This window comes from Hippocampus bargibanti, linkage group LG05 (assembly GCF_051943395.1).
Source record: "Hippocampus bargibanti isolate YZ-2025 linkage group LG05, ASM5194339v1, whole genome shotgun sequence".
Taxonomy (NCBI): Eukaryota; Metazoa; Chordata; class Actinopteri; order Syngnathiformes; family Syngnathidae; genus Hippocampus; species Hippocampus bargibanti.
The window spans coordinates 13,010,908-13,038,271 of record NC_142738.1 but is presented as its reverse complement, the minus strand read 5'-3'; the positions used below and the strand labels follow the sequence as shown (position 1 = coordinate 13,038,271).

General features: G+C 41.9%; 3 protein-coding genes across 5 annotated transcripts; all 3 read right to left on the bottom strand.

Moving 5' to 3' along the window:
* Window positions 1–97: 97 nt before the first annotated feature.
* nudt7 (nudix (nucleoside diphosphate linked moiety X)-type motif 7) lies at window positions 98–7,518 on the bottom strand. 2 transcript variants are annotated; one of them, XM_088996697.1, is made up of 4 exons: window positions 7,310–7,518; window positions 5,752–5,910; window positions 5,581–5,652; window positions 98–627 (listed from the first exon to the last, which is right to left on the bottom strand). In XM_088996697.1, the coding sequence occupies exons 1-4, from the start codon at window positions 7,469–7,471 to the stop codon at window positions 541–543; spliced, it is 480 nt and encodes a 159-aa protein (XP_088852823.1). In that variant the 5' UTR covers window positions 7,472–7,518; the 3' UTR covers window positions 98–540. The 2 variants fall into 2 exon arrangements, with proteins under 2 accessions (XP_088852823.1, XP_088852822.1); XM_088996696.1 differs by lacking the exon at window positions 98–627 and having other exon boundaries at window positions 4,674–5,652.
* A 1,693-nt stretch (window positions 7,519–9,211) lies between these two features.
* On the bottom strand, window positions 9,212–17,906 carry hprt1l (hypoxanthine phosphoribosyltransferase 1, like). 2 transcript variants are annotated; one of them, XM_088996698.1, is made up of 9 exons: window positions 17,611–17,906; window positions 16,617–16,723; window positions 14,945–15,128; window positions 13,748–13,813; window positions 13,639–13,656; window positions 12,111–12,193; window positions 10,715–10,761; window positions 10,035–10,111; window positions 9,214–9,609 (listed from the first exon to the last, which is right to left on the bottom strand). In XM_088996698.1, exons 1-9 carry the CDS (start codon window positions 17,626–17,628, stop codon window positions 9,562–9,564), a joined length of 648 nt encoding a protein of 215 aa, XP_088852824.1. In that variant the 5' UTR covers window positions 17,629–17,906; the 3' UTR covers window positions 9,214–9,561. The 2 variants fall into 2 exon arrangements, with proteins under 2 accessions (XP_088852825.1, XP_088852824.1); XM_088996699.1 differs by lacking the exons at window positions 13,639–13,656; window positions 13,748–13,813 and having other exon boundaries at window positions 9,212–9,609.
* Window positions 17,907–21,981: 4,075 nt separating this feature from the next.
* psmd7 (proteasome 26S subunit, non-ATPase 7) lies at window positions 21,982–25,333 on the bottom strand. The gene is made up of 8 exons (XM_088996693.1): window positions 25,182–25,333; window positions 24,700–24,791; window positions 24,527–24,619; window positions 24,317–24,414; window positions 24,167–24,247; window positions 23,395–23,486; window positions 22,837–23,035; window positions 21,982–22,558 (listed from the first exon to the last, which is right to left on the bottom strand). The coding sequence occupies exons 1-8, from the start codon at window positions 25,253–25,255 to the stop codon at window positions 22,307–22,309; spliced, it is 981 nt and encodes a 326-aa protein (XP_088852819.1). The 5' UTR covers window positions 25,256–25,333; the 3' UTR covers window positions 21,982–22,306.
* Window positions 25,334–27,364: the final 2,031 nt, after the last annotated feature.

The following is a 27,364-nucleotide window of genomic DNA, read 5'->3' as shown; positions in this document are numbered from 1 at the left end:
TTTATTTTTGTGTGTCAGTTCTCAGGCATCCAGGTCAGTCATACACGAATTGTGAATGGATGCAGATTGACCCCCACACACACCCAAAAAAGACCTTTCCACACCAGAATTACAAGTTGTAATTATTTATTTTGTGTTTATTATTTTACTTTAACTATTTTGTTACTGTTGTAGTTGTTGTGAAAGTAACAATATAAATAAGGATGTATCTTACTGTATTGTATTTCCGAGAAAGAAATGTCAAACATACAGTGTTACGCTGCTACAAAGTAGTATTCTGGGCAAAAAAAGTACAAGAATCACATGTTAGAACTAGTTATATACACATCCGAAAACATCCAATGTTATTTCATTTCTCCTTATTCTTATCAGTTAGTTAATCTATATGTATGTAGTTTAGTTATTTGTATGTTAGTATACATGTACTTAGCTCAGTTAAAACCTTAAGCTATCATGTTTCAGTCTAATAATAAATATTCATGATTGTATCTAGCAGATGATAGGTCCTTTCCAAAGTGACATCACTCCTGTTGTCATTCATTATCTGCTTGGGACGCGCTCCGCCTCATGCTCTTGTCTCTTTCTCTGGCTTTGTTCCCTCTCCCCTGAAGAACATTCTCTAGCTGCCTGAGAAATAAATATAATTCTTTTTTTTGTATATCACCTTGCTTCCTGCTGATTGAATATTTAGACTACACAAATGAAGAACTGAAGCAGGAGAAAAGAACAAGATTTAACCCAACTACTATTATCAAATATTTTTTTCTGAGAATCAAATTGCATGATTGGACGAACAATCTTTGTGAGGCCAGCTTTTCAAGATTACCGGTACATCTATTCTCACAACTCCTCAAATTGAAATTGTTCTCACCTTAGTGACATCAGACTGATTTATTTCTGCTTTTAAGAATAAAATAAAAAATGAAGTACAGTAAAGTCTCGTTATATCGATATTCAAGGGAGTACGAAAAAATATCAATATAACCGGGACTATCGATATATCCGATCCTGCGCCGAACTGCATTAAACAAAAGCCGCCAAAAGAGGGCAGCCAAGCGCCATATAAGAAACGGAGCTGGCCATTAGCTCCCTTTTTTTTGGGTCAGAGATGTTCCCCCAATGTTGCCTCAAAATGGCACATATAATTCTTTAATGATTGTAAACATGTATGCTTTAATCTTCAGAACTACAGTGTATTTGAAACATATTCATAACTGGATGTGTAACAAGAAAGCATATTATCCGAATCTGAAGCCATTGTTTGGATTCACAAGCAATGCAAGACGTCTTGGCGTGAAGTCATTTTTATTTGCATTTGAATAAAAAGTGACATCGGCTGTCCTTTAATACACAGTATGGAATGTTAATAATTTTCAAAATCATCGCGCTTCAGCAGACAAAACAAGAAACATTGTTGCAAAAAACGATTGCATTCATATACAGTACAGTGGGCATGCACATAACACAACAGGGAAACTGCAATGCTTACATCTTACTGTATTATGTATACAATTTAAAAAAGTCATCAATCTTCTTCTGCTTCCCATTTTTACCTTTTAACACAAACACTTCAATCTCGTCTGCTACACACGAGCTAGCGTCTGAAAATGAAAATGGCTCTGCTACACGGGTGCTGGGCACGTAACCAAGACACGTGACCAAGTTGACCAATGGCGCGACCGATGGCGTGTCACGTGACAGTCACACGGCCAAGTCGACCAATAGCGCGACCGATGGCGGCTCATGTGACCAAGTCGACCAACGGCGCGACCGATGGCAGCTCACGTAACAAGACACGTGACCAAGTTGACCAATGGCGCGACGGATATATCGATATAAACAAAAATGGCCGGCGGGGGATGAAAAGGAGCACCGTAATAACCGGATTATCATAATAACCGGGTATCGTACTAAACCGTACTAATTATACATAAAAAGACTAGAAATGTGCAAGGGAAATGAAAATAGTATCGTAATAAGCAGTACTATCGATATAACCGATATCGATATAACGAGACTTTACTGTATATAATAGAAATCAAAACTAATTGTCCTTTGTGAAAATCTCAATATCAGAATCATCTTCGTCATCTTTATTGCCATGTAGAACACACAAGGAATTTGTTTCCGGTAGAACACGCTGCACTAGTATCATCAAATAATTGCAAAGAGGCACTATACAGATCTATTTGGGTTACTGTATAAAGCAGGGGTCGGGAACCTATGGCTCGCGAGCCATATATGGCTCTTTTGATGATTGCATATGGCTCGCCGATAAATATTACATAGTATAATACATATTGTCGTTTTTTTCGTCGTTCATTTCCCATTGGGGCTGCAGTTGGCGGAAAGCGCAATTTTGATTGGATGACACTGACCTAGAATGGCCGAAAGCGCCATGTTGATTGGATGATAGTGGCCGTCATGTTGAAACAGGTAAACGCCCCTTTAAATGAGCCCAACTAGTGCACTTCAGCCTGAACGCACCGGAGCATTAGAGGAGAGAAAATGTTCTGATTCTAATTTGCAATGAAACAATACCATCGATGAAACAGTCGAATGTCAGTGACATTTTAACAAGCCCCATGTTAACATTAGCATCGACATACTTCTGCGAGAAGTAGATTGCAGATAGCAATTGTGGAAGCTTATGAGCCGTGTGCAGGCGAGCTAGCAGTAACCACCTCTGGACCGGCAAATTGAATTTCATTCCGATCGTTTTCCTGGATTTTTACCAAACACGAGGAACGGAAAACCATCAATGTTAACGGTGAGTACTATCACAAAGTTATTTTAAATAATACATCCTGATATTTTGTTGAAAAGTGGCCGCGCGTGTGTGTGCGCGCGCGCATGCGAGCATTTGTATGTGCGCGCACGCGAGCGTTTGTATGTACGCGTGCGTGTAGCTCTCGCTGAAAAACATTTCTAAATATTTTACTTTTATGGCTCTCTTAGTCAAAAAGATTCCCGACCCCTGGTATAAAGAGTTAATGGCTTAGGGGAAGAAGCTGTTTAAATGTCTGCTGGATTTGGTGCGCATGGATCGGTAGCACCTGCCTGAGGGGAGTAGCTGGAAAAGGTGGTGGGCAGGGTGCGGAGGGTCCAGTAGGATTTTCCGCGCCCTAGTTTGGATTCTTGCATTGTGCAAGTCCTCGAGAGTGGGTAGGGTGGTGCCAATTTTTTTTCTGCCGTCCTAACTGTCCGTTGAAGTCGGATTTTGTCAATTTTTGTGGCGGTCAAATGAAATAACATGTCACAATTTACTCGGTGTCCTCATTCTTTTCTGTAACCTTTGACTCAGCATGGACATCAAGCCTTCAGCGTTCAAAGTCTCATGACCCTCAGCTTTGGTCTTGAGAGCGATGCTGGCAACCATAAAGGCCACCATGGCGGTCAGCCCCCAAATGTGATACCTGACTCCCGTGTGGGGCTCCATAAAGTTAAAGGAAGGTGACGGCACCCATGTGGCCTTGGGAGAGGCAGTGGGTCCAATAAACAAGTCCAGCGGAACGGTGAAAACGGTACTCACCTCTGCAGGGTTGGGATGGGCGAGGAATGACTCTGGGATGAAACCCACAATTGGAGTCACCACGATATTGTTCTGGTCAAGACATGCACATCTTGTTGCTTCGGTGTATTATTTGTGTCACCTGACCAAGTCGACCAATGGCGCGACTGATGGCGTGACACGTAACCAAGACACGTGACCAAGTTGACCAATGGCGCGACCGATGGCGTGTCACGTGACAGTCACGCGGCCAAGTCGACCAATAGCGCGACCGATGGCGGCTCATGTGACCAAGTCGACCAACGGCGCGACCGATGGCAGCTCACGTAACAAGACACGTGACCAAGTTGACCAATGGCGCGACGGATATATCGATATAAACAAAAATGGCCGGCGGGGGATGAAAAGGAGCACCGTAATAACCGGATTATCATAATAACCGGGTATCGTACTAAACCGTACTAATTATACATAAAAAGACTAGAAATGTGCAAGGGAAATGAAAATAGTATCGTAATAAGCAGTACTATCGATATAACCGATATCGATATAACGAGACTTTACTGTATATAATAGAAATCAAAACTAATTGTCCTTTGTGAAAATCTCAATATCAGAATCATCTTCGTCATCTTTATTGCCATGTAGAACACACAAGGAATTTGTTTCCGGTAGAACACGCTGCACTAGTATCATCAAATAATTGCAAAGAGGCACTATACAGATCTATTTGGGTTACTGTATAAAGCAGGGGTCGGGAACCTATGGCTCGCGAGCCATATATGGCTCTTTTGATGATTGCATATGGCTCGCCGATAAATATTACATAGTATAATACATATTGTCGTTTTTTTCGTCGTTCATTTCCCATTGGGGCTGCAGTTGGCGGAAAGCGCAATTTTGATTGGATGACACTGACCTAGAATGGCCGAAAGCGCCATGTTGATTGGATGATAGTGGCCGTCATGTTGAAACAGGTAAACGCCCCTTTAAATGAGCCCAACTAGTGCACTTCAGCCTGAACGCACCGGAGCATTAGAGGAGAGAAAATGTTCTGATTCTAATTTGCAATGAAACAATACCATCGATGAAACAGTCGAATGTCAGTGACATTTTAACAAGCCCCATGTTAACATTAGCATCGACATCTGCGAGAAGTAGATTGCAGATAGCAATTGTGGAAGCTTATGAGCCGTGTGCAGGCGAGCTAGCAGTAACCACCTCTGGACCGGCAAATTGAATTTCATTCCGATCGTTTTCCTGGATTTTTACCAAACACGAGGAACGGAAAACCATCAATGTTAACGGTGAGTACTATCACAAAGTTATTTTAAATAATACATCCTGATATTTTGTTGAAAAGTGGCCGCGCGTGTGTGTGCGCGCGCGCATGCGAGCGTTTGTATGTGCGCGCACGCGAGCGTTTGTATGTACGCGTGCGTGTAGCTCTCGCTGAAAAACATTTCTAAATATTTTACTTTTATGGCTCTCTTAGTCAAAAAGATTCCCGACCCCTGGTATAAAGAGTTAATGGCTTAGGGGAAGAAGCTGTTTAAATGTCTGCTGGATTTGGTGCGCATGGATCGGTAGCACCTGCCTGAGGGGAGTAGCTGGAAAAGGTGGTGGGCAGGGTGCGGAGGGTCCAGTAGGATTTTCCGCGCCCTAGTTTGGATTCTTGCATTGTGCAAGTCCTCGAGAGTGGGTAGGGTGGTGCCAATTTTTTTTCTGCCGTCCTAACTGTCCGTTGAAGTCGGATTTTGTCAATTTTTGTGGCGGTCAAATGAAATAACATGTCACAATTTACTCGGTGTCCTCATTCTTTTCTGTAACCTTTGACTCAGCATGGACATCAAGCCTTCAGCGTTCAAAGTCTCATGACCCTCAGCTTTGGTCTTGAGAGCGATGCTGGCAACCATAAAGGCCACCATGGCGGTCAGCCCCCAAATGTGATACCTGACTCCCGTGTGGGGCTCCATAAAGTTAAAGGAAGGTGACGGCACCCATGTGGCCTTGGGAGAGGCAGTGGGTCCAATAAACAAGTCCAGCGGAACGGTGAAAACGGTACTCACCTCTGCAGGGTTGGGATGGGCGAGGAATGACTCTGGGATGAAACCCACAATTGGAGTCACCACGATATTGTTCTGGTCAAGACATGCACATCTTGTTGCTTCGGTGTATTATTTGTGGATTCAAATGGAGGCACCTTGTGGAGTGTCTCATACATCAAGGGTTCACTGTACCTTTGAAATGATGGGTGGCAGTTTGCAGATGACATGGACATCACCTGGAAGAAGGCCAATTTCCTCGTGAGCCTCTCTCAATGCTGTGTCCACCTCATCTTTGTCTCCAGGGTCTTGTTTGCCGCCAGGGAAACACACCTCACCTGCACCCACCCTCAGCTACACCAAGGTTAGTGAGAATAAAGAAATTTACTGGGTGAAAAGTCATCACTGTACTGCATTTGTAACAAAAACTCATATAAACCAACAATACATGACAATCCATTAAAATAGTAATTCTGGGTTGAACTGGGCTGCATCACTGCACAATGTATTCTTACAGGAATGTAAGAAAAACGTTGATAAAACGTTGATTTTTTTTTCCAAGATGGCGCCTGAGTAGGCAGCCATCAGCAAGTGCTCTCACGAGCCTTGCTTTTGTTGTTGTTTTTGTCTTGTTATTGTGTTTTCTTTTGTCACTTTATGTTGTTGTGCGTCAGGTGGAACGGATACAGATTGTTTTTCAGCATTTTTGGCCATGACAATCATCAAGGAGGAGACTGTGCTGAGCGGTTGCGCCTTTCGGCAGCATGAATATGTCAGTACTGTTTTTGAATGGGAGGAATGTCGGAGCCATTTGACTACCATCGCTGGACAGCTCTGGGGCCATTGTGCTTTTTTGCGCCTGTCATGGGCAGCATCTTCACAGCCCCGCTTTGTTCAGTGGAAAGGTCGGTGCTGTTGGACAGTCTGCGGTTGGATGGATGCATGGCTTGAGGAGCCCGCGATAAGAAGGAAGGAGCGTCAGCGCAGAGCGCCGATGCGTATGTGGAACTGTCGCGGCTTGGAATTGAAGTGGATTTATGTGAGACGATGTCTTTTCGTCAATGGATGCTACAGCTTCGTGTTCGCTTTCAACATTTAGCTTGTAGTAGATGTACAAATTCCACCATGACGTCCCTGATCCACTGCTGACATGGATGCTTTGATCCTCTCCTCTTTCAACTAGAACTGCTTCATGTCATCACAAAGAGGGTACAACAAGTCCTGAAGAATGAATGACTCTGTGTCTTTGTGTTGTCATATTTGTTATTTTTTCAATTTTTTTCCCCCCAAGATGGCGGCGCGTGAACACGCAGCGGCTCCCCTCTCCCGGCAAATTGGCCCTTCCACACTCCAAAAACATGTATGGCAGGCAGATTGACCACTCCAAATTGTCCCTAGGTGTGAGTGTGAGAGTGACTGTTGTATGTCTTTGTGTGCCCTGCGATTGGCTGGCAACCAATTCAGGGTGTCCCCCGCCTCGTGCCCGAAGACAGCTGAGATAGGCTCCAGCAACCCCCGCGACCCTAATGAGGAATAAGCGGTACGGGAGATGAGATGAGATGTTTGTTTGTTAAAGTAATTATAAGTGCCTTGCATGCTGGGTCCGAGAGGACAGTAATTTCATCTGTGCTGTATGTCATGCATATTAGCATATTTGACAATAAAGCTGACTTTGACTTTGACTTAACTCGTTGTGCCTGCGGGCGGGCACCATGTTGGTTAGACTGCGTCCATAGTGCGGAAGTGTGGTTACCTGTTCCGAGCGTTGGGTCATCAGAGTGTGGATCTTCCCGCTCCTTACAAACAAAGGGACCAGGACGGAGGCTTGAGGGAGCTCGGCCACTTCGAATGTGATTGCCTGCTTCCTGGCGTCAAAGAGTTCCAACGCCGCAATCGTCTTCTCTTTTACGTCCATATGAGCAGTTGGGAAATAGTCACGACGAGAGCCACGTCACTACCCTCAGGTAATACGTCTGTGTAAGCTCTCAGTCGTACAGGAGTGGTCCATCGATGAGAAGGTTTCTTCAGCCGTCATCTGTACAAAAGTGAAGGTTTCGGACGTTTCGCCTCCTATCCAATCGGCAGTGGGCCTCAATCGGCAGTACATTTGCACCTAAAAGCTAGCAACCACTCATTTGACGACAATGAGGTTAAAATCTTAGCGAAAGAACATAGATGGTTTGAAAGGGGGGTGAAAGAGGCGATTCTTATAAAACAACAAAATCCTTCATTAAACCGGTCTGGTGGTGTGAGGTTCAATTTGGATCGTTCATACAATAGCCTGCTCAGGCAAAACAGGTTAGGCAACTTTCGCAATGCTGATGAGGGTCGTTATGCTGATGAGGTGATACCGGGGGGAGTGGGTGTAATAGGCCAATCGTTAGTCAGGAATGTAGGAACAATCAGTGGGGCCACAGGGGGGGGGGTCCCGCGCCCCCCCCCAACCTGAGAGTAGGGACCTATCATAGCTGTGTCCGGCGCCACCAGGTCTGGACATTAGGGATATATATATGGGGCCGATACGACCAGTCAGACTTTAGTTCGCTGACGAAGCCTCTTGGATAGGAGGCGAAACGTCCGAAACCTTCACTTTTGTACAGATGACGGCTGAAGAAACCTTCTCATCGATACCCTCAGGTAAACTACTTGGGAGCAACATCGGAGCAAAAAGTAAACTTCCGTTCTGAGCTAAACGTGTCGTTTTTAATGTAGTTGAATGTAATGGGGTTACGATAGTAAATATTAATACAATTCTAAAACGTAGAAGATTCAACAACACCGTGAACGTTCGAAAAATAGGAATGGTGGCAGTGTTAAGCACCAATGTGTCGAACAGCGCCACCTCTGAGTGGAGGGCCTCTAAAATTGTTTTAACGAGCAAATTAAGGTTATCTTTACGTCAATACATATACCCTAATGTTGATTAAAAACGTCCTCTACAATGTTATTTGTTGTGGTTGTAATTATAATTGGGGTATTCTAGCTCATTAGAACAGATATGTTCAGTGAATGATGAAATGCACGAGATTAACTCACTCGCGCCATATTTCCTGTTTTCCATTACTGTAGAAGTAGATTGTCGTAGGCTAGCAAAACATTTTCTGCCAGTAAATTACAAAAAATGGCCCCAAAAAAGCCAGGACTCTTATTCTACATTCAATTGTGCTGGTGGAAACTGGAAATGTTAGTCTCTTATCATTATTACGTAAGTAAGTAGAAATGGGTTTTTTGTTTGTAAAAAAAATACATAAATACAACGCTGTCTGTCAGTAGAAAAAAAGACCATAGTAAAAGTAAAAGGCGGTCATTTGTGAAATCTTCGTGTGAACTTCAACCAACAAAGTGTCTGTGCAAAGTAATTAAAAAAATGTGTGAAAGATGATGTAATTTTGGATTTTTTTCCAGTTGTGATTAACAATTATTTTACTAATCAATTTGCTGGGAAAGAGAACTCCTTTGTAAATCAAGAACTCCTTGGGTATTACAATCTTTTCGTCATGACTTATCATACAGGGAAAGGCTTGAGTGACATCCGTAAATCAGGATTGTGCCTCATTTCAACTGAAATTGTATTGAATTGCCATTATGATGAAAATGCAATTCGCCAAATAAAATATACAGTACAGTATTCGTCATCAGTCCACTGAACACATTTTGTGACTATACAGTACATTAACATTTTATTACTATAATATATAGGTGGCAAGAGCATACAGTATGCACAAAAAAAGGCTACTTTTCATTCACTGAAAAGCCAAAGTCAGCAAATCAGTTACATTCTCTTTCCTTATAATAAATATAAATCTAAATGTACACTTAGACAATTCTTAGCATTCATAAATAAATAAATCATCCAACAAAAATCGCCACCATACTTCTTTTGGTCACAGAGGGTAACAAAATGTTCTTTTGCACATTATTTGGGCTTTTGTGTATAAAAGTAAGAGTAGAAGAAGAGGCTTGTCACAGTGGTCCCAGTTGTCATCCATTTGATTTTCCATCGCGTCATACTCTGTACTTCTCCTTGGCTTCATCGTTCAGTATGCAGATGTGCTGTGAGGGAGAATAGAAAGAATAGCAACATTTGTTGTTCATGCATGGTGTCTGTGTGAAAGGAGATTTTGCAGGCTGCTAATTTGCCTGTTCACGGAGCTAGGTCAATGTATGGGGAAAAAAGGGGCATTTTTTCTATTTTTTCGTGGTGTCTGTGAAAGAGATTGTAATGTTGTCATCACTGTGTGAAAGAAGTTGGGCTGTTTCAGGATCTCTGTACGGAATTTTTGTCGTAAATTTCTTGTGTAGGACGGCGTGAAAGTGGTATTGATTTTTTTGTCATTGATGTTCAACGTACAAGACATTGGCAAAACGATTACATCAACATAAAGGCTAAAGAATGTACTACAAACTCTGTTTTGTGGTAATGCGAAGAGACTCACCTTGCAGGAACAATAGTTCATGTTTTACAACCACTTACTTACACTGAGATCTCGGAAGTACTCATTGTAGTCCAAAGCATAGCCCACCAGGAAGGCATCGGGTACCTCAAATCCAATGTCTGCAGAGTAAAAACATGTTAGCAGTATTAGGTAATGCTAACAACAGTCATCCAAACGACTAATGGAGGTGCAAGTAAGACAAGGTTTCAGTGTACTGAACCCCCATGATATGGCATTCTTTAAATGTGTTTAAATTCTATGTGATGCATAAAACCTAAGAAATATGTCCTCAGATGTTGAACTCAACATGGAAAAAAAAGTATTTCTTGCTTTTGTAAATCTGAAACATTTAACACACGATAAAGGAATCTTCAATGTATTTACTGTGGCGATTTGGACACAATTAATAAATGAACGCAGCATTTTAGCGCCAGGAGCAAGTGTCCTTTCATGGACAATCTTGAGATTATCAAACCTAAAAGTATTATGCAACCACATGTGACGATCACATGCAAGCATTTTCCCTCAAATTAATGTTAATCCTGATCACAGCTTGATTAGATAATGCTAAAAGCCCTTTAAAAAAAGGACAGTACTGTAAAGTAATGCATTGCATCGTTACACAAGTATACATCAATATACATCCGTGGAGACTGTGGTGGCACACTGTGTTTGGTTAATGAGCCAGAACCAGATGATGCCAATAGATGTACAGTACTCACAATCTGGTCTATACCCTGAACTCCTGGGCGTCCTCTTCACCAGCAGACTGTGCAAACAGGAAGTAAAAGGATAAGCATTCGAAATGAGACTGGATAGAAAATATCTTCACAAATATCCTCAGAAATGCAAGTAACTCATAAGATAAAGAGAAAGCACGTACTGCATTGCTATTATTCAGGCACTGCAGTTATTTTGATATCATGGTGAGAAAGATGATGTTTCTAAAAACAATGTGAATGAATGTGGCGAACAACTGCCATCCAGGATCTCATTTCTATTGCCGGCCTTTGAATTAGTTCCCAATGCTAAAATTAGCTCATGAGCCGCATCTCCGTTGTGTTTTGGGGGTCATGTTTATTGGGCAAATCAGCCTGAGGGATTTTTTTAATAAGTAACCATTGTCACATTTAAAAGCTGACATATTACGTGAACTGTGAGTTTTCAAATGTCGATGTAAAAATAGTTAGGTCTCTGGAGTACGTGCTCACCCATAAGGATCTTCTTTTGCACAAAAGACCATAGCTGGTGGAAATATGATAATAGATGTTGCACTCAATTCATTACCATTTTCGTAATCAAATTGTATTTTAACCTGTTGGACTGTGTTTTTTTTTCTTTTTTTGGGAAGAACGGGGAGGGGGGGTTACAAGGGACAGAATGACAATAGTTTGGCAGAAAGAAAATTGCCGCAGAATACTTTATCAACGGAAGTAATGTAAACGTTGCAGTTTTTGTTTTCCATACATGTATTATAATTGTGTTGTATTCAGATATCTTTATCACTTGCAATAATCACTGTTTTTCATGCAGTATGTACATGCTGGCGTTCATGGTTTCTCTCGTGTATATAGAACAATGTCGAGTGCTACTTAGTCACTATTGCAAGACTGCGTTATGAAAATAATGTTTTTATTTAACGCATCAGTTTATTTTTCACTACACTACAGTACAAAAGCATGCTAGATATGCAATCCAGTTATTTCGATATTTTTTTTCAGATTCCCGAGAATATCGATATAACGAGACTTTACTGTATATCAAAATACAATGCTATTTTTAGACCTACAACAGGAAACCTGCAAATCTCAATCTCCCTCTCTCTCTCTCTCTCTCTCTCTCTCTCTCTCTCTCTCTCTCTCTCTCTCTCTCTCTCTCTCTCTCTCTCTCTCTCTCTCTCTCTCTCTCTCTCTCTCTCTCTCTCTCTCTCTCTCTCTCTCTCTCTCTCTCTCTCTCTCTCTCTCTCGCTCACTCTACCCCTGTCCCTCTCGCACTCCCTCTCCATCACCCAGAGTACAGATTAAGTCTTAAACTGATTCATGCTGAAAGTAAGAGTGTCCATTAGTGTTCGCGTGCACGCCGCCTGGAAACATGCCAGATGTGTGCCCATGTCCTTACCTCACTACTTTCACCATCTTGGGCCTACTTTCGCTAAGTAGCGAGAGCAGCGTCTGCATCGTCCTTCCCGTCTCCACAATGTCCTTTTGTACAAAGGGGAGGCAGAGCATGATTGGCCAATGCAAATACATGTATTTATTTTTGTTTGATTAAGCGAGGGACACACATCCGGATATTCGAGATGAACTGAAGCGTCAAATAATTCTAAACCCAAGCCAGCACCTTTCAATGTGACTTCCTCTTTTGGCAATGTGTACCGTAATTTCCAGACTATTGGCCGCAACTTTTGTCAAATGCTTTCAACCCTGCGGCTTATGCAACAATGAGGCTAATTTATGCATTTTTTTCCTAACGGGCGTCAGGGGCACTCAAGCGCTAAAGGTAAGAATAAGACAAGGTGAATATATGTGCTGAGGAAGATGAAAGTCTGACATAACTTCGCGTGTGAATCATTCATTTAAAGGACAACCGACGTCACTTTTTTGTTTTTTTAACTGACACCAGAAAAACGTTTTATAGCATCTAAAATACCCAAAACACGCAGTGTGATATTTTTAGTCAAATGCAAAACACCAATAAAAATGACTTAGTGTCCAAAATCTGCAAAAAATTGAGCTGCGAATTGGGCATTTTCAGAAAGTCCCGCCCCCAGTTCGTGACGTCACCCCAAGACGTCTTGCATTGCTGGAGGATCAAAACAATGGCTTCAGATTCGGATAATATGCATTCTTGTTACACCTCCAGTTATGAATATGATTCAAATAGTTTTGAAGAGGAAAGCATACATGTTTGCAATCGATTAAATAATTTATTCCATGCCATTTTGAGGCAACATTGGGGAGAAACGATCACCAGAAAAGAGGCACAAAATGGCGACCTCCTGTGGCCACCTCCGTTTCCATAGGCTGATAAATTCTTTATATGGAGCTTGGACACCCTCTTCTGGCGGCTTTTGGGTGCAACACAAGGTTTTCAGACCAAACAATACAGCAAAATACATTGACGTGATGGAAGGACTGCTACAATGTGTCCTTTTTTCGGTCAGGGGGCGTTCCTTTAGTGACGTCACATACGGACTCGTCACCAACTCAAAAATTCAGCGCGAGTCTTAAAACGTGAAATATAGCTATATGCGGTGGAATCTTTTTAAAATACGCTCAGTAGAAGTCATTTGAAACCATTTTACAAATTATGGGCACAACTTGTCCGGAGACGTCGGTTGTCCTTTAACTGAAGGCCGAGACTTCACACCAAGTGCATTTGTGAGTGAAATCATACATGATCGTTATTTCAGTGTTCAATACTTGTTGGGGCATTTTTGGTTGGTGGTGTGCTGTGATATTTTTCTTGTCTGAAAAATATTTGCCTAAATAAAAGTTGGCAAACTCATCTGAAAAATGAACTTGATCTATCTTGTGTTAGGCATAATCCAATCACAAATCCTAAAGTATGGTTAACATGACATTTAAAAAAAAATCTGGATATGTGTACCCCGTTTAAATTAAAAATTCCAAGAAGAGTATCTTACCTCAACTATTAAAACATGCTGGAGAGGTAACAAAAGTGTGAAAGAGAGTCATATTTAGACATGTCTAGAATTGATTGGCAACAATAGTAATAATGAGGAGGGGACAGACCTTGCCTGAGAGACAGGACAGATCATCGCCTCCAATGACTTTGACATTGTTGGTTGATTTGTCATTCTAGGGGTGGTAAAGAGGTTACGTTGTGAAACCATATTGGGGCTGTAGTTCCAATACATACAGTATAAAAGGTGCTTGAAAATAAAATGTATTATTATTATTATTATTATTATAAGTATTATTAGTATTATCAGTGTCTGAAACTCATGACAAAAAGTTAGCGGACACCAGGGCAGACAACTGTAAAGTTGCCTGCCCGGCCATAATGTTGCCTGCCCCATTTTTCACAACTTGAAACACAATAAGATGACTAATCGCAATGAAAGAAACATTGTTTCAAAGTACAAAAATTTTTTTTAAATTGATGAAGTACCTACCTTGCTTATTTTATGATAAATATCCCCAGCTGAAGATTTTGCTCCAGGTGTAGTTTCTCGTCATGTTGCACAATGCAATAATTGCGTTGCTTAAAAGATACGTGGACTCCTCTTTTGTCGCGCCATTCAAAACTCTCAAGTACACTTTTCAGTCAGGGTGTAGTCCGAAGCAGGCTTCTGATTGGCTGTCGGTGCTGAGTATGCAAATTACCAAATGAACGTTCGTTTGGCTGACTGAAAAGTGTACTTGAGAGTTTTGAAAGCCGCGTCGAAAGAGGAGTCCATGTGGCGTGTAGCGGTTTTCTTGTAGCTTTTGCTTTCTTGATTGAATGAAACAAACGTTTGATTTGAAAAAAAAATTGCTTTTTTATTTTCTTGAAGAAGTTGTCGACCACCCGGGCCGAGACGTTTTGAATGTTGTACGCCCCGGGCCACCGGGAAGGCGCTATTTCAAACGCTGTTATTATTATTATTATTATTATTATTATTATTATTATTATTATTATTATTATTATTATTATTATTATCAGAATCAGAATCATCTTTATTGCCAAGTATGTAGAAAACACAAGGAATTTGTTTCCGGTCGAACACGCTGCACTCGTATCATCATCAAAAACATTGCAAATATTTTTTTTTTATTATTATTGTTATTATTTTTTGTTTTAATTATTATTATTATATACATATATGAAAATGGGAGGCGTATCATTTTCTACACTGGATTAGTTTCAGCAATTTTCCACTTTAAACTTTCACTTTTAACTCACACAGATGATGGCAATGAAAAGAGAGAGTAAGTCACTGAACTTACGCAGTAACTTTTCACTCTAATGAAATCCACCGTCAGTGGGACTGATGTATCATTGTTCTGGTTCAGTGTCTTGATGTAGTCCAGCAGGTCTGCGAAGAATTTGTAGCCGCCCTTCAATACGCAAAGGACGACAATGTGGTGGGCCCCCATGTCCCGCACAATGTCGCGGGCCAAGCGCTCCGTCCTGGAACATAAGCAAAACATTGACACTGAATTACAATACAGTGCAAAATAAACATAATCTGTGTAAATTCTAAACAAATACATTTTCCCCATACAATGACCACCATTGCTGTACTGTAGTTCATCTTTGGCGCCCTTACTGTCCCACATATTTTGAAGTGATCGTTTTACGGGTTTTACAACAAACGTTGACAGTCATTGTTCCAACTAAGCAGAAAAATATCAGCCGGTGACTTTTATAGGTGCCATTAGTAATGCATGTGTTACAGTCGCTGTTTTTCTTTAAGTTTTATAAATACTATCACATCTAGTTCAAGTTAAACGATATTTCATTGGGATTTTGGCTCATAATACATTTTAATAAAACAAACAATGAGACAAATAGCCAAAACTAAACACCCACCAAGACATGCCTTGTTTTCAAAACACTGCTACTACTAATACTAAAATCAAGGTAAAATCACATTGACACATGAACAGAAAATGAGTATCAAGTTCTGGGAGTAATATTCAAATATTTACACACAAATACTGTAAATATATATATAAACTAACAATTAGAATAATACTCAAAGGCAGATATTCTTAATCTATGAAAAATAAATCAGACAATACAACTTTATTATTATATTGATGAATATTAATCGCAACTTCCTGCTTTTCCACTTATCATAATGTGTGTGCAGCACCACGCTGCTCATAAATATATGATAAGCCAGAATGTATTTGTATCTCTTATTTTTTTAATATGTATTTTATTGAAATATGATATGTGATAGAACGTTTTTATATACACATACCTAAACATCCTGTTACTTCATTTGAACTCATTTGTATGTTAGTTTAGTCTATATATAGATGTATGTATTTTATTTGATAACTATGCGTATCTGTAGGGTGTACAGTTATTGAACAGCTTTATTTTCAGTCTGATATTATATTACACCCTTCTCGTAACTGATAGGCCCGGTCGAAATGATGTCATCACTGCTCGATGTATAAAACCAGGTGAAAGGGCTCTCTCGCTTTTGGCTCTCCCACTTTGACCGGACATGTCTCTCTGTTGTCTACAAGAATAAAGTAATATTTTTTTGTTCACCGCTTTGGTCCCTGCTGTTGTTTCATCATAAAACTCATTAAAGCCCAGAACCAGAAAGAGATCCATCATTTATCCCAACAATATGATTGCTGGAATTTGAAGGTGAGTGGTTACTGACTTCTCCAAAGTCAGTTGAGAAACCCCCAACCCCACCCAAATGGACAGATAGATTAATAATCATCTCTGAGATTTGCTTGAAGGCACCACAGCTTCATTTTTGGGGTTCTGAAATTAAAAGAATCCCCTTTGTGCTTTATCATACTGCACCTCTGCCATCCAAAACCATTATTCAAATTCACTCCGTGCAAATTGGACTGTAGAAGCAAATGCATCCAGGTGCACTCTATGATCAACACAGAGGGGTGTGGATAACACCCTTGTGTTGCTCACCTGTCCATAATGAGTCCATGGGGAATGATCACCTTATCCAAATCATTCTCGTAATGTCTGGGCACACAAAAAAGGTCCAGGTTGTAGCCTTTCTCATCATCTGCGATCTGAATACAGAAAGAGAGGCAAAAATAAGACTGGTGCCATTTTTTCCCTGCATATTATATTGCTGATTTTGTGATTCACTCCTGCTCGGCGTGATTTTAACATCGCCTTTGGTTGCAAGAACATCTGTGGCAGTTATATATAATACAAAGCAGTGCTTCAAATGAGAAATGAATCGGTATTAATAAATCAGCCCAATGAATGAGTGGAGTTGCAGTCCAACTTCTACTGTGGATTCATTTACTCGGCCTTGAAACAAGTGGGTGACCTAGTCTTAATCAATCGCTGAGCCTATTTAGATGCTTGTTTGTATTTCTTATATTGTTTATAATCAATATTATGTTTTGTGTGTTTTCTGAGGAAGGAAAAAATATGAGTGTAATCGAATAAGTTGCAAGAAGACAATAATGCATGTCTGTTTTTGCGGAAGTAACACTTGAGATGTGTGAAATCTGCCTGGTAACAACTTGTTAACCAATCGTGTTGATTACCAACGGAACTGATCAGTTGCATGGCTGGTTGGATTTTCTTTCTAATGTGCATAGTCATTCAAATATAGCTGATGTTTATACATGCTTTCTTTGGACAGTTGGACACACTTCAAATTAACCAAAAATTAAAAAAAGCGGCTTTCAGGGTATGGGTTTCCCCGAATGCAGAGCCAAGGTATTCGTGTGCACGCGCCTGAGCAACATCCCAGTTCCTCGACAACCTGCCCCCCACCCCCACACACATCATAAAAACACATTTCCACAAATATTTTAATGTGAAGGAGATAATCCACGGCAGGCCAGTCTCGTCAGGAGATGCTTGTGGCTACAACACGTCACGTAGGACCATCACAAGTTAATTATTGGAGGGACGTTTTCGCGTCGAACTCGGGACTCACCTGGAGATATGACGCCATGTCCTTGTTCCCGGTTCGTTTTAGAGAAGAAGCAGATTAGTCATCCTCAGTGCTCGGCGCGGAAGCATCCGCCGTTGTCAGGATGAAGATCTCGGAATGACAGTGTTCCCACTGGCTGAGGATTTAAGACTCTTACGTCAGGATCCACTTCTCCTGCCCTAATGGCAATAATCTGATTTGGGCGACGCGAGGTGTCTACGCGCGGTAGGACTATCACTCAGTTCCGCCGGCTGTATGAATGAATTGTAGCAAACTGCAGGAGTGTTCCAAAATGAGAGAGAGAGAGAGAGAGAGAGAGAGAGAGAGAGAGAGAGAGAGAGAGAGAGAGAGAGAGAGAGAGAGAGAGAGAGAGAGAGAGAGAGAGAGAGAGAGAGAGAGAGAGAGAGAGAGAGAGAGAGAGAGAGAGAGAGAGAGAGAGAGAGAGGCTGGAAATGACGTATCGAAAGGCCATCGCCTCGAACTCATCGTCATTGTGCTTTTGACAAAAAAAGAACACAATTGATACAAATGTTATTTTTTATACCTTAAAGTTTGATGTTTTCCAAAGGAGGCAGACTCTCAGGCTAATATGGGGTGGATGCACTATTTCAGTAATACCTGGAATAAATGTTTTCAATCTTTTAGGATGAGAATTGGGGCAAGACATGTGCTCACCTTTATTTCAGCATTCCATCATAATTCTGACTTTAATCAATGGCGTAGAGTCCGAATTCTGAGATAAAAATAAATAACTTCCCGAACCTTGCTTTTTTCTCTTTCATTGGCCCCAACTGTCTTCCGATATCACCATTTAGTGGAAATGTAGTGTGTATGATAAATCTGGAGGGGGAGATGAATGAAGAGGAAGACGTATTCGAAGCAACCCGTTCACGATCGTTTGATGCATGATGTGAGTTACTGCCAGTGACTCACTGGTCCCCTCTGATTCTAAAATATTTTTACCCGTCAGTTCCTGGCAATTCACTTGTTTTTTTAATGGCAAAGACGTGATAAGGCCGCGTCGTTTGACGATTTTGTTCACTCTTTTTGCTTGATTCAGTCCCCATCGACCGTGAATTAGGATGAGAGCATTTTGTTTTACACTTACTGTTTTGTAGAGGCAGCAGCTGTTTGACACTTAATGCTTTGTAATATATGGGTAACTTACATTTGAATACAAGTTCAACGCCAATTAACATACATCAAATTACACTAACAGCAAATATTATTTTATACTTTTGCAGCAGTAGGAAATGAGCACCCCTGCTGGGTGAGAGGCATGGTTATAGAGCCTGCCTACCATTTTTTTTCCAGTTTCATTTTCTCATCTCATCTCATTTTCCGTACCACTTATTCCTCATTAGGGTCGCGGGGGTTGCTGGAGCCTATCTCAGCTGTCTTCGGGCATGAGGCGGGCGACACCCCGAATTGGTTGCCAGCCAATCACAGGGCACACAAATACATACAACAGTCACTCTCACACTCACACCTAGGGACAATTTGGAGCGGTCAATCTGCCTGCCATGCATGTTTGTGGAGTGTGGGAGGAAACCGGAGGACCTGGAGAAACCCCACGCGGGTCCGGGGAGAACATGCAAACTCCACACAGGGAGGCCAGAACGGGACGCGAACCGGCGACCTCTGCCGGTGTGCTAACCACTCGACTACCGGTCCGCCCCCAGTTTCATTTTGTATATTCAAATTGGCTTTTTTTATATCACATTCGCTTTATATAATGTCATGCCTAGCATGTGTAATCCACTTGAAATGATTTAAGAAACACAAGAATAAAACTCAGTTGGACACACTTCAAATTAACCAAAAATTAAAAAAAGCGGCTTTCAGGGTATGGGTTTCCCCGAATGCAGAGCCAAGGTATTCGTGTGCACGCGCCTGAGCAACATCCCAGTTCCTCGACAACCTGCCCCCCACCCCCACACACATCATAAAAACACATTTCCACAAATATTTTAATGTGAAGGAGATAATCCACGGCAGGCCAGTCTCGTCAGGAGATGCTTGTGGCTACAACACGTCACGTAGGACCATCACAAGTTAATTATTGGAGGGACGTTTTCGCGTCGAACTCGGGACTCACCTGGAGATATGACGCCATGTCCTTGTTCCCGGTTCGTTTTAGAGAAGAAGCAGATTAGTCATCCTCAGTGCTCGGCGCGGAAGCATCCGCCGTTGTCAGGATGAAGATCTCGGAATGACAGTGTTCCCACTGGCTGAGGATTTAAGACTCTTACGTCAGGATCCACTTCTCCTGCCCTAATGGCAATAATCTGATTTGGGCGACGCGAGGTGTCTACGCGCGGTAGGACTATCACTCAGTTCCGCCGGCTGTATGAATGAATTGTAGCAAACTGCAGGAGTGTTCCAAAATGAGAGAGAGAGAGAGAGAGAGAGAGAGAGAGAGAGAGAGAGAGAGAGAGAGAGAGAGAGAGAGAGAGAGAGAGAGAGAGAGAGAGAGAGAGAGAGAGAGAGAGAGAGGAGAGAGAGAGAGAGAGAGAGAGGCTGGAAATGACGTATCGAAAGGCCATCGCCTCGAACTCATCGTCATTGTGCTTTTGACAAAAAAAGAACACAATTGATACAAATGTTATTTTTTATACCTTAAAGTTTGATGTTTTCCAAAGGAGGCAGACTCTCAGGCTAATATGGGGTGGATGCACTATTTCAGTAATACCTGGAATAAATGTTTTCAATCTTTTAGGATGAGAATTGGGGCAAGACATGTGCTCACCTTTATTTCAGCATTCCATCATAATTCTGACTTTAATCAATGGCGTAGAGTCCGAATTCTGAGATAAAAATAAATAACTTCCCGAACCTTGCTTTTTTCTCTTTCATTGGCCCCAACTGTCTTCCGATATCACCATTTAGTGGAAATGTAGTGTGTATGATAAATCTGGAGGGGGAGATGAATGAAGAGGAAGACGTATTCGAAGCAACCCGTTCACGATCGTTTGATGCATGATGTGAGTTACTGCCAGTGACTCACTGGTCCCCTCTGATTCTAAAATATTTTTACCCGTCAGTTCCTGGCAATTCACTTGTTTTTTTAATGGCAAAGACGTGATAAGGCCGCGTCGTTTGACGATTTTGTTCACTCTTTTTGCTTGATTCAGTCCCCATCGACCGTGAATTAGGATGAGAGCATTTTGTTTTACACTTACTGTTTTGTAGAGGCAGCAGCTGTTTGACACTTAATGCTTTGTAATATATGGGTAACTTACATTTGAATACAAGTTCAACGCCAATTAACATACATCAAATTACACTAACAGCAAATATTATTTTATACTTTTGCAGCAGTAGGAAATGAGCACCCCTGCTGGGTGAGAGGCATGGTTATAGAGCCTGCCTACCATTTTTTTTCCAGTTTCATTTTCTCATCTCATCTCATTTTCCGTACCACTTATTCCTCATTAGGGTCGCGGGGGTTGCTGGAGCCTATCTCAGCTGTCTTCGGGCATGAGGCGGGCGACACCCCGAATTGGTTGCCAGCCAATCACAGGGCACACAAATACATACAACAGTCACTCTCACACTCACACCTAGGGACAATTTGGAGCGGTCAATCTGCCTGCCATGCATGTTTGTGGAGTGTGGGAGGAAACCGGAGGACCTGGAGAAACCCCACGCGGGTCCGGGGAGAACATGCAAACTCCACACAGGGAGGCCAGAACGGGACGCGAACCGGCGACCTCTGCCGGTGTGCTAACCACTCGACTACCGGTCCGCCCCCAGTTTCATTTTGTATATTCAAATTGGCTTTTTTTATATCACATTCGCTTTATATAATGTCATGCCTAGCATGTGTAATCCACTTGAAATGATTTAAGAAACACAAGAATAAAACTGCTGGCATGTGTTTTTGTCTGTGATTATCTGTAATACACAGTCCTCTAAACTCGCACAACTATTTGTTGAAGCATGATTTATTTCATAACCATGTAAATTTGAACAACTCCAGCAAGAACAGGGCTGAGCACTGCTTAAGCGACAAGTTTCTACATCTGTACCTGGATAGTGCCTGCAGCACTCACAGGAAGACTATGGTTCTGTCTTCTGGCTACCTCATCATTTATGCCTCAAATGCTGTGTTGTGACTTAATCTGAGGTGCTTCTCAAGATGTGTTTGTTTTGCCACAAGTCAGTAGTGTTTTTTTTCACGAACATCAAAATGGCATCTTGGGTGTTCATTTAGCCATAAAAAACACATGATTTACCTGCAGTTAATGCTCTGCCATCACACAATTGTAGAGTTGGACTGAATGACTTGATAAGCACGGCGTGCTGCTGTGATTCCCTATTTATTACTCACTTACCCATGTTAAAAAGAATCACAAACCTTTAGACAAGGTCTACGTGATGCCAATTGGCATATTGTATTCAATTACACAGAGCATCTACCCTTTTTACCTGTTCTCAAAGACCAAACAAAATGAGTGAGCACTAAAAAATGAATAGAATATGATTCTAATTCCAATTTAATAAGCAATACAGAAAGCATCTTTCAAAATGAATGCCGAGGTGCAGCGTGGCACCCGATGTATGGCAACTCAGAAAACACAATAAACATGTTCTTGTATTTCAGAACATCATCATCAAGAACAGTCTTTGTATGAGTGTCTGAGTGTATCTCAGTTGACGCCATTCCCCAGAGTCCAGCGTATAGTCAGAGAACCGCTCATTTCTTCTTTTTCTCATCTTTCTTGGCGCTGTCTGTTTTGTCCTTTTCTTTATCGTCTTTCTTCTCCTTGTCATCCTTCTTTTCTTTCTTGCCCTCCTCCTTCTCCTGGCCCTCCTTCTTCTCAGCGTCCCTGTTGGAGATCTTGTTGTTGATCAGGTTGTGCAGGGCCACCACGGAGCGAATGAGTGATGCCAAGTAGACAACCAGCATCTGGTCATTGGTCTTCAGGTAGAAGGCCTTGGTGAACTCCTACCCAGACAAAGTTGGCAAAGGTCAATTAGAAATAAGGAATGCTACAATGTAAATGAGGTATATGACACTAGTGGAATTAATCAATCATAACAGAAACAGTCCTTGTGGTGTTTTCAAAGTACAAAAGTTAAATGAACAGTTTAATTGCATATCGCAATAGAGACAAGTAAAGTTTTGGAAAGGGATAAAAATGATCATTGAAAGAGTTTATTGTCCTCAATTTGCATATTTAAAAACTGAAGTATGATTTTGGATGGCCACAGTGAGAAACCTACCAGTAAATTGACATCAGGAAGCAGGTTGAAGACGTCCTGAAGCTGGTAGATGATCTGGTGGTTGATGGGAAGCTTGCCGGCCGTTACCCTCTCCAGATACGAGCGGATTTCCAGCAGCTTAGAGTTGAGTCCCTTTAGGCCGTGGACTTGATTTGTGATGCGCTGCGACAGCGTGCCCACCGTGGTGTCTTTGATATCTCTGACACACACACACACACACACACACACACACACACACACACACACACACACACACAAGTTAGCGGCGGATTATTGTGTTATTTTATAATGATCAAACAATCTTCTACAACAGGCATCGCCAAACCGTGGTTCGCCCTTTATAATCCAAACTTTGCAGCACACCGTTGCTAACCCCATTCATTGTGTATATGGTGAAGGGTGGTGAGCACAAAATGGGGCATTGCTGCATGGTTCGGACATCTGTCTCATGACAGAAAGCAAGAAAGAAAGCTTTGCAACAACCAGATAATGATTGTTATTTGGGAGTAATGTAACGGTGACGGTTACAGCGAGAGTGTAACTGCTATGGATGAGTACCTGAGCAGGTGCTCCACTCCCACTTCTTCCGCTTCCTCAGCTCCAATCTCGCTGGTGACATGCTCAAACGTTTTGGATGTTGGTGTTCCATCCTACAAAGCAACAATATATTGCTGCCATTATGAAGAAATATATCTCTATCACAGTTCATATAAGCACATACATCATATATTTTCAGGGATTGGTGCATTGTATAGTAAAAAAGAAAGTTCTGATTTAGATCTACACACGCCTTTAGTGTAGTCCAGTGTAGTGCTGCGAACAAGGCAGGCAGTGCTCAGCTCCAAGAAAAGCATGCTGCTTGATAATTGACAGCAAGAAGATGTAGAGTAGTTTCCCAACTAAATTCCAGTCATAATTGGTTCACCCAGAGAAATTATATGCATGTGAATTTTGTTGTAGGTTCTGTGTGTGTGTGTGTGTGTGTGTGTGTGTGTGTGTGTGTGTGTGTGTGTGTGTGTGTGTGTGTGTGTGTGTGTGTGTGTGTGTGTATTTGTTTTGAATGTGTATCAGTTGTTTGAAGGTTGATAATTACCCTAGCAGTTTTGCTAATTCCTTTAGGCTGTCAAGAGTATGTTGCACCGTATTAAGTTGAAACGTACTTGAGGCCCACCAAAGGCTAAAACTACATCATATTCTTTGAATATGTTCTCTCTATTTCACACTTCTATGTAGTGCAGGTGGTTCTGGAGTGCATCCCCTGCGATAAACGGGAATTTCACAGAATTGCAAAACCCACACTACGATTAGAGTGTAGATATTGTTCACTTACATCATGTATTTCTTCTACAGAGATGTACGCTTCTGTGGGAAGGCCGAGGTCTTTGGGTTTCACGTCAATAATGACTAAAACCTAAAAGAGTCACAATATAACGCTTGCAGGACACATTACACAAATAAATCAAATGCTGTAGTTTCTTACGGAATTGGTACAATACTGCTTGATGAGCTCATTGATGGCGATGTCATTCTTGTGCAACTTGGGCCCCGTATGGTACCACCCCACAATTCTTTCTCTGGCTACAAAGGGCATATGTATGAGTAGATGTTGAATGCAATACAAGATGAAATATAGATAAGAATGACATTTAAATTCATATGGCATAAAAGATAGCCAGCAGTCACATCTTACCATTGACTTTTTTGAACATCCCATACATGTTCTCCAAGTAGTCGTGGTCCAGAAACCACACAGAGTCATCTCTGTCATCTTCGTCGAACGGTACTGCACATAAACATAGATGGAAGGTTTCATGTTCACAATGTGAAGATTTAAACAGGTGGGGATAAAGTGAACGCACTCACCTGCAAAGCTATTTGAAACATCAAGTACTTTCTTCTGCCACGACCCCAAGAGGACACCCACCACTCTTTTCTGATTGCCAACCTTACCTATTCTACACCAATGAATTAGACAAAGTTAAGGCTGATTATTCTCATGCGATTTTGCCTCACCGAGGTAATCAATGCAACTTGCACACCACCGCTAAGTACGTTGCAGAACAAATGCCATAAGTGTTATCTCAGTGGTCGTGTCCAAAAGGCTGTCAAAGATAATATTCTGTAAACCGTACATTGTCGCTTACGCCGTATTTGAGTCAAATATAGCTAGCACGATTACGCTAACATTGTTAGCCTCGTCTCCATTCATTCTCAATGTCGTTCTGACTCAGCACGGCTAACTTTAGCTTAGCCTACGGCGCACTTCAACACAGGGACATTATTTTGATTACTTTAAACAACGTAGATTCATATAGAGTAAGAATGTGTGTGTTAAACAAACTGACCTGTTAAAATGGTCGACAACGCTGAGCAATACCAACGGATGAACGACCACATTTTCCACTGCGAGCTCCGGCATTTTTTTTCGCTATCAAAACGACGCCTGAAAACAACGATTACACTGATCTTCCGTAGACGTCACTTGTGTAACGTCACTTCTGTTTCCATTGGCAACTTGAGGACGCCGGGTCTGGAAGGAGAGGCACCAATAAAATGGTTTTATGTCTTGTTTCTAATCGTATGAACATAAGCGTGCGTTTGTGTTGCGCTGGGTGTTATTGCATTTGATGACAAATATTGTGTTTATCTTGCAGGCAGAAGTTGAGGAAACTCTCCAGAGAGTGGAAGCTAATAGGGGCGTGATTGGAACGATCGTCGCCAATAAAGAAGGTAAAATCCGATTTTAAATGACTACAGAATGAATACCTCTCTGCCACTGAGGTGTGACCAGTCAGTCCACAAGGCACATACAATGGTGTCTATTTCTGGGCAGTATGTCTCTTGATATTATTCGGACGTGGCCGCCCCTCGATGGGCATCCGGGATGTTTTTAAGGGTGGGGGAGCCGTTTATTTTATCACACGCGGAACACATTCCTCGTGACTAAATTGAGCATTTACATTGAATGAAATAAATACATTTAGTTAGCTATTTTAAACATTGTAGGATGACAACATCTACAGAGAAAAGCATGAACTTGTCTTGTGCAGACATAAGAAATCACTCACAAACGATTTATTGGGACGCTGCATCTATTTGAGGGACGCATGTATTCATATCAAGGGTGTTGAGAAAGTTAGATTGTATCCTCATTTTATGTAATGCTGTAATAATGAACTGATCTGGCAACCTAGCCACGACGCGACATCACATGACTTGAGAGCGATAAAAGCCAGTTTGTGTCTATGTTTTGGACTTCTCGTACGACGGTGAACACAGCGGTTGCTGTCTGTGCTTCGGCAAATAAATATCCTACTTGTATGATCTAAACAAGAGGACCTTCTCGACTCTTTATTCTCCCAAATGCATCGCGAAAGCGCTGAAGATCTCAACAGGTTATGGGCCCAGGAGACGTTTGGGAGATAAAGTGAAGCCAGAAGTGTATCCAGACTTGAAAGAGCGGTGAGCAAACGAGGCTATCGCTAACCGGCTAAACAGCGGTCAAGATGGATCAAGGAAGGGCAAGCAAGCACCTTCGACTGGCATTCGACGGAGATGAAGACAAGTACGAGATATGGGAAACAAAAATGCTCGGACATTTTCATTTATTGGGACTAAAGAAGACCGTGCTAAGCGAGCCGGCGACGAGTTCCGATATGACTACGGATGCAGAGAAAAATGCCGATGCGTATGCCGAATTGATAAATATGCTTGATGACAAGAGCCTCTCACTAATAATGAGAGATGCACCTGATGATGGAAGAAAATCTTTGAAGATATTGAGAGAATATTATGCCGGGAAAGGAAAACCACGGATAATAAATCTGTACACCACGCTCACGTCGCTTCAAAAGAGGAACGATGAAAGTGTTACAGACTATATCATCAAAGCCGAAACCGCCATCACAGCACTCCGAAATGCAGGTGAAACTTTGGGAGATGGACTACTTGTTGCCATGGTGTTAAAAGGACTACCAGCAAGTTTCAAGCCATTCACAATCCATGTAGCGCATTCAAATGATGAAATCAAGTTTGCAGATTTCAAGACGAAGCTACGGAATTTTGAAGCCACTGAGAAATTGAACACTGAGTCAGGGGACAGTGTGATGAAGACACAGGGTCGGAGTGGACGACAAACCACCAAAACCAACACCCGTGACCAGCACGGTGATGACACAAGCATAGTGTGTTTCAAGTGTGGTATCAAAGGCCACATAGCAAGAGAATGTCGACAGAAGACATGGTGCAGTCATTGCAAAAGCAAGACACATAAAGACGAACGTGCAGGCGTAAGGACAAGGACAGACGAGATGACGCCAGTATAGCGTCAGAAGACGGCGACACCGACATCGTGCTCAAGATGAAGGACGGCGAGGCCAGATCCAGGGAGCAGTTGGGTCGCGACATCAGAGAGAGAGGATTGATGGTGGACACAGGAGCCACTTCGCATATCATCACTGATGTGAACATGTTCAAGAATTTCGACAGCACGTTCAAACCGGAAAGACACCGCGTGGAGCTGGCGGAC

Bases quoted from the DNA above. Each gene is read 5' to 3' on its own strand.
- nudt7 (XM_088996696.1), bottom strand. From the start codon at position 7,471: ATGGACGTAAAAGAGAAGACGATTGCGGCGTTGGAACTCTTTGACGCC. The intron at 5,911-7,309 runs GTAACCACACTT...ACCTTGGTGTAG, and splicing joins TGACCCAACGCTCGGAACAG to CTGAGGGTGGGTGCAGGTGA. The intron at 5,653-5,751 runs GTACAGTGAACC...TGTCTTGACCAG, and splicing joins TGCCACCCATCATTTCAAAG to AACAATATCGTGGTGACTCC.
- hprt1l (XM_088996698.1), bottom strand. The intron at 10,762-12,110 runs GTAAGGACATGG...CTGTTTGCACAG, and splicing joins AAGATGGTGAAAGTAGTGAG to TCTGCTGGTGAAGAGGACGC. The intron at 10,112-10,714 runs GTGAGTACTGTA...TTTACTCTGCAG, and splicing joins TTCAGGGTATAGACCAGATT to ACATTGGATTTGAGGTACCC.
- psmd7 (XM_088996693.1), bottom strand. From the start codon at position 25,255: ATGCCGGAGCTCGCAGTGGAAAATGTGGTCGTTCATCCGTTGGTATTG. The intron at 24,248-24,316 runs GTAAGAAACTAC...TGACTCTTTTAG, and splicing joins AGCAGTATTGTACCAATTCC to GTTTTAGTCATTATTGACGT. The intron at 23,487-24,166 runs GTAAGTGAACAA...GTTGCTTTGTAG, and splicing joins CTGTAGAAGAAATACATGAT to GATGGAACACCAACATCCAA.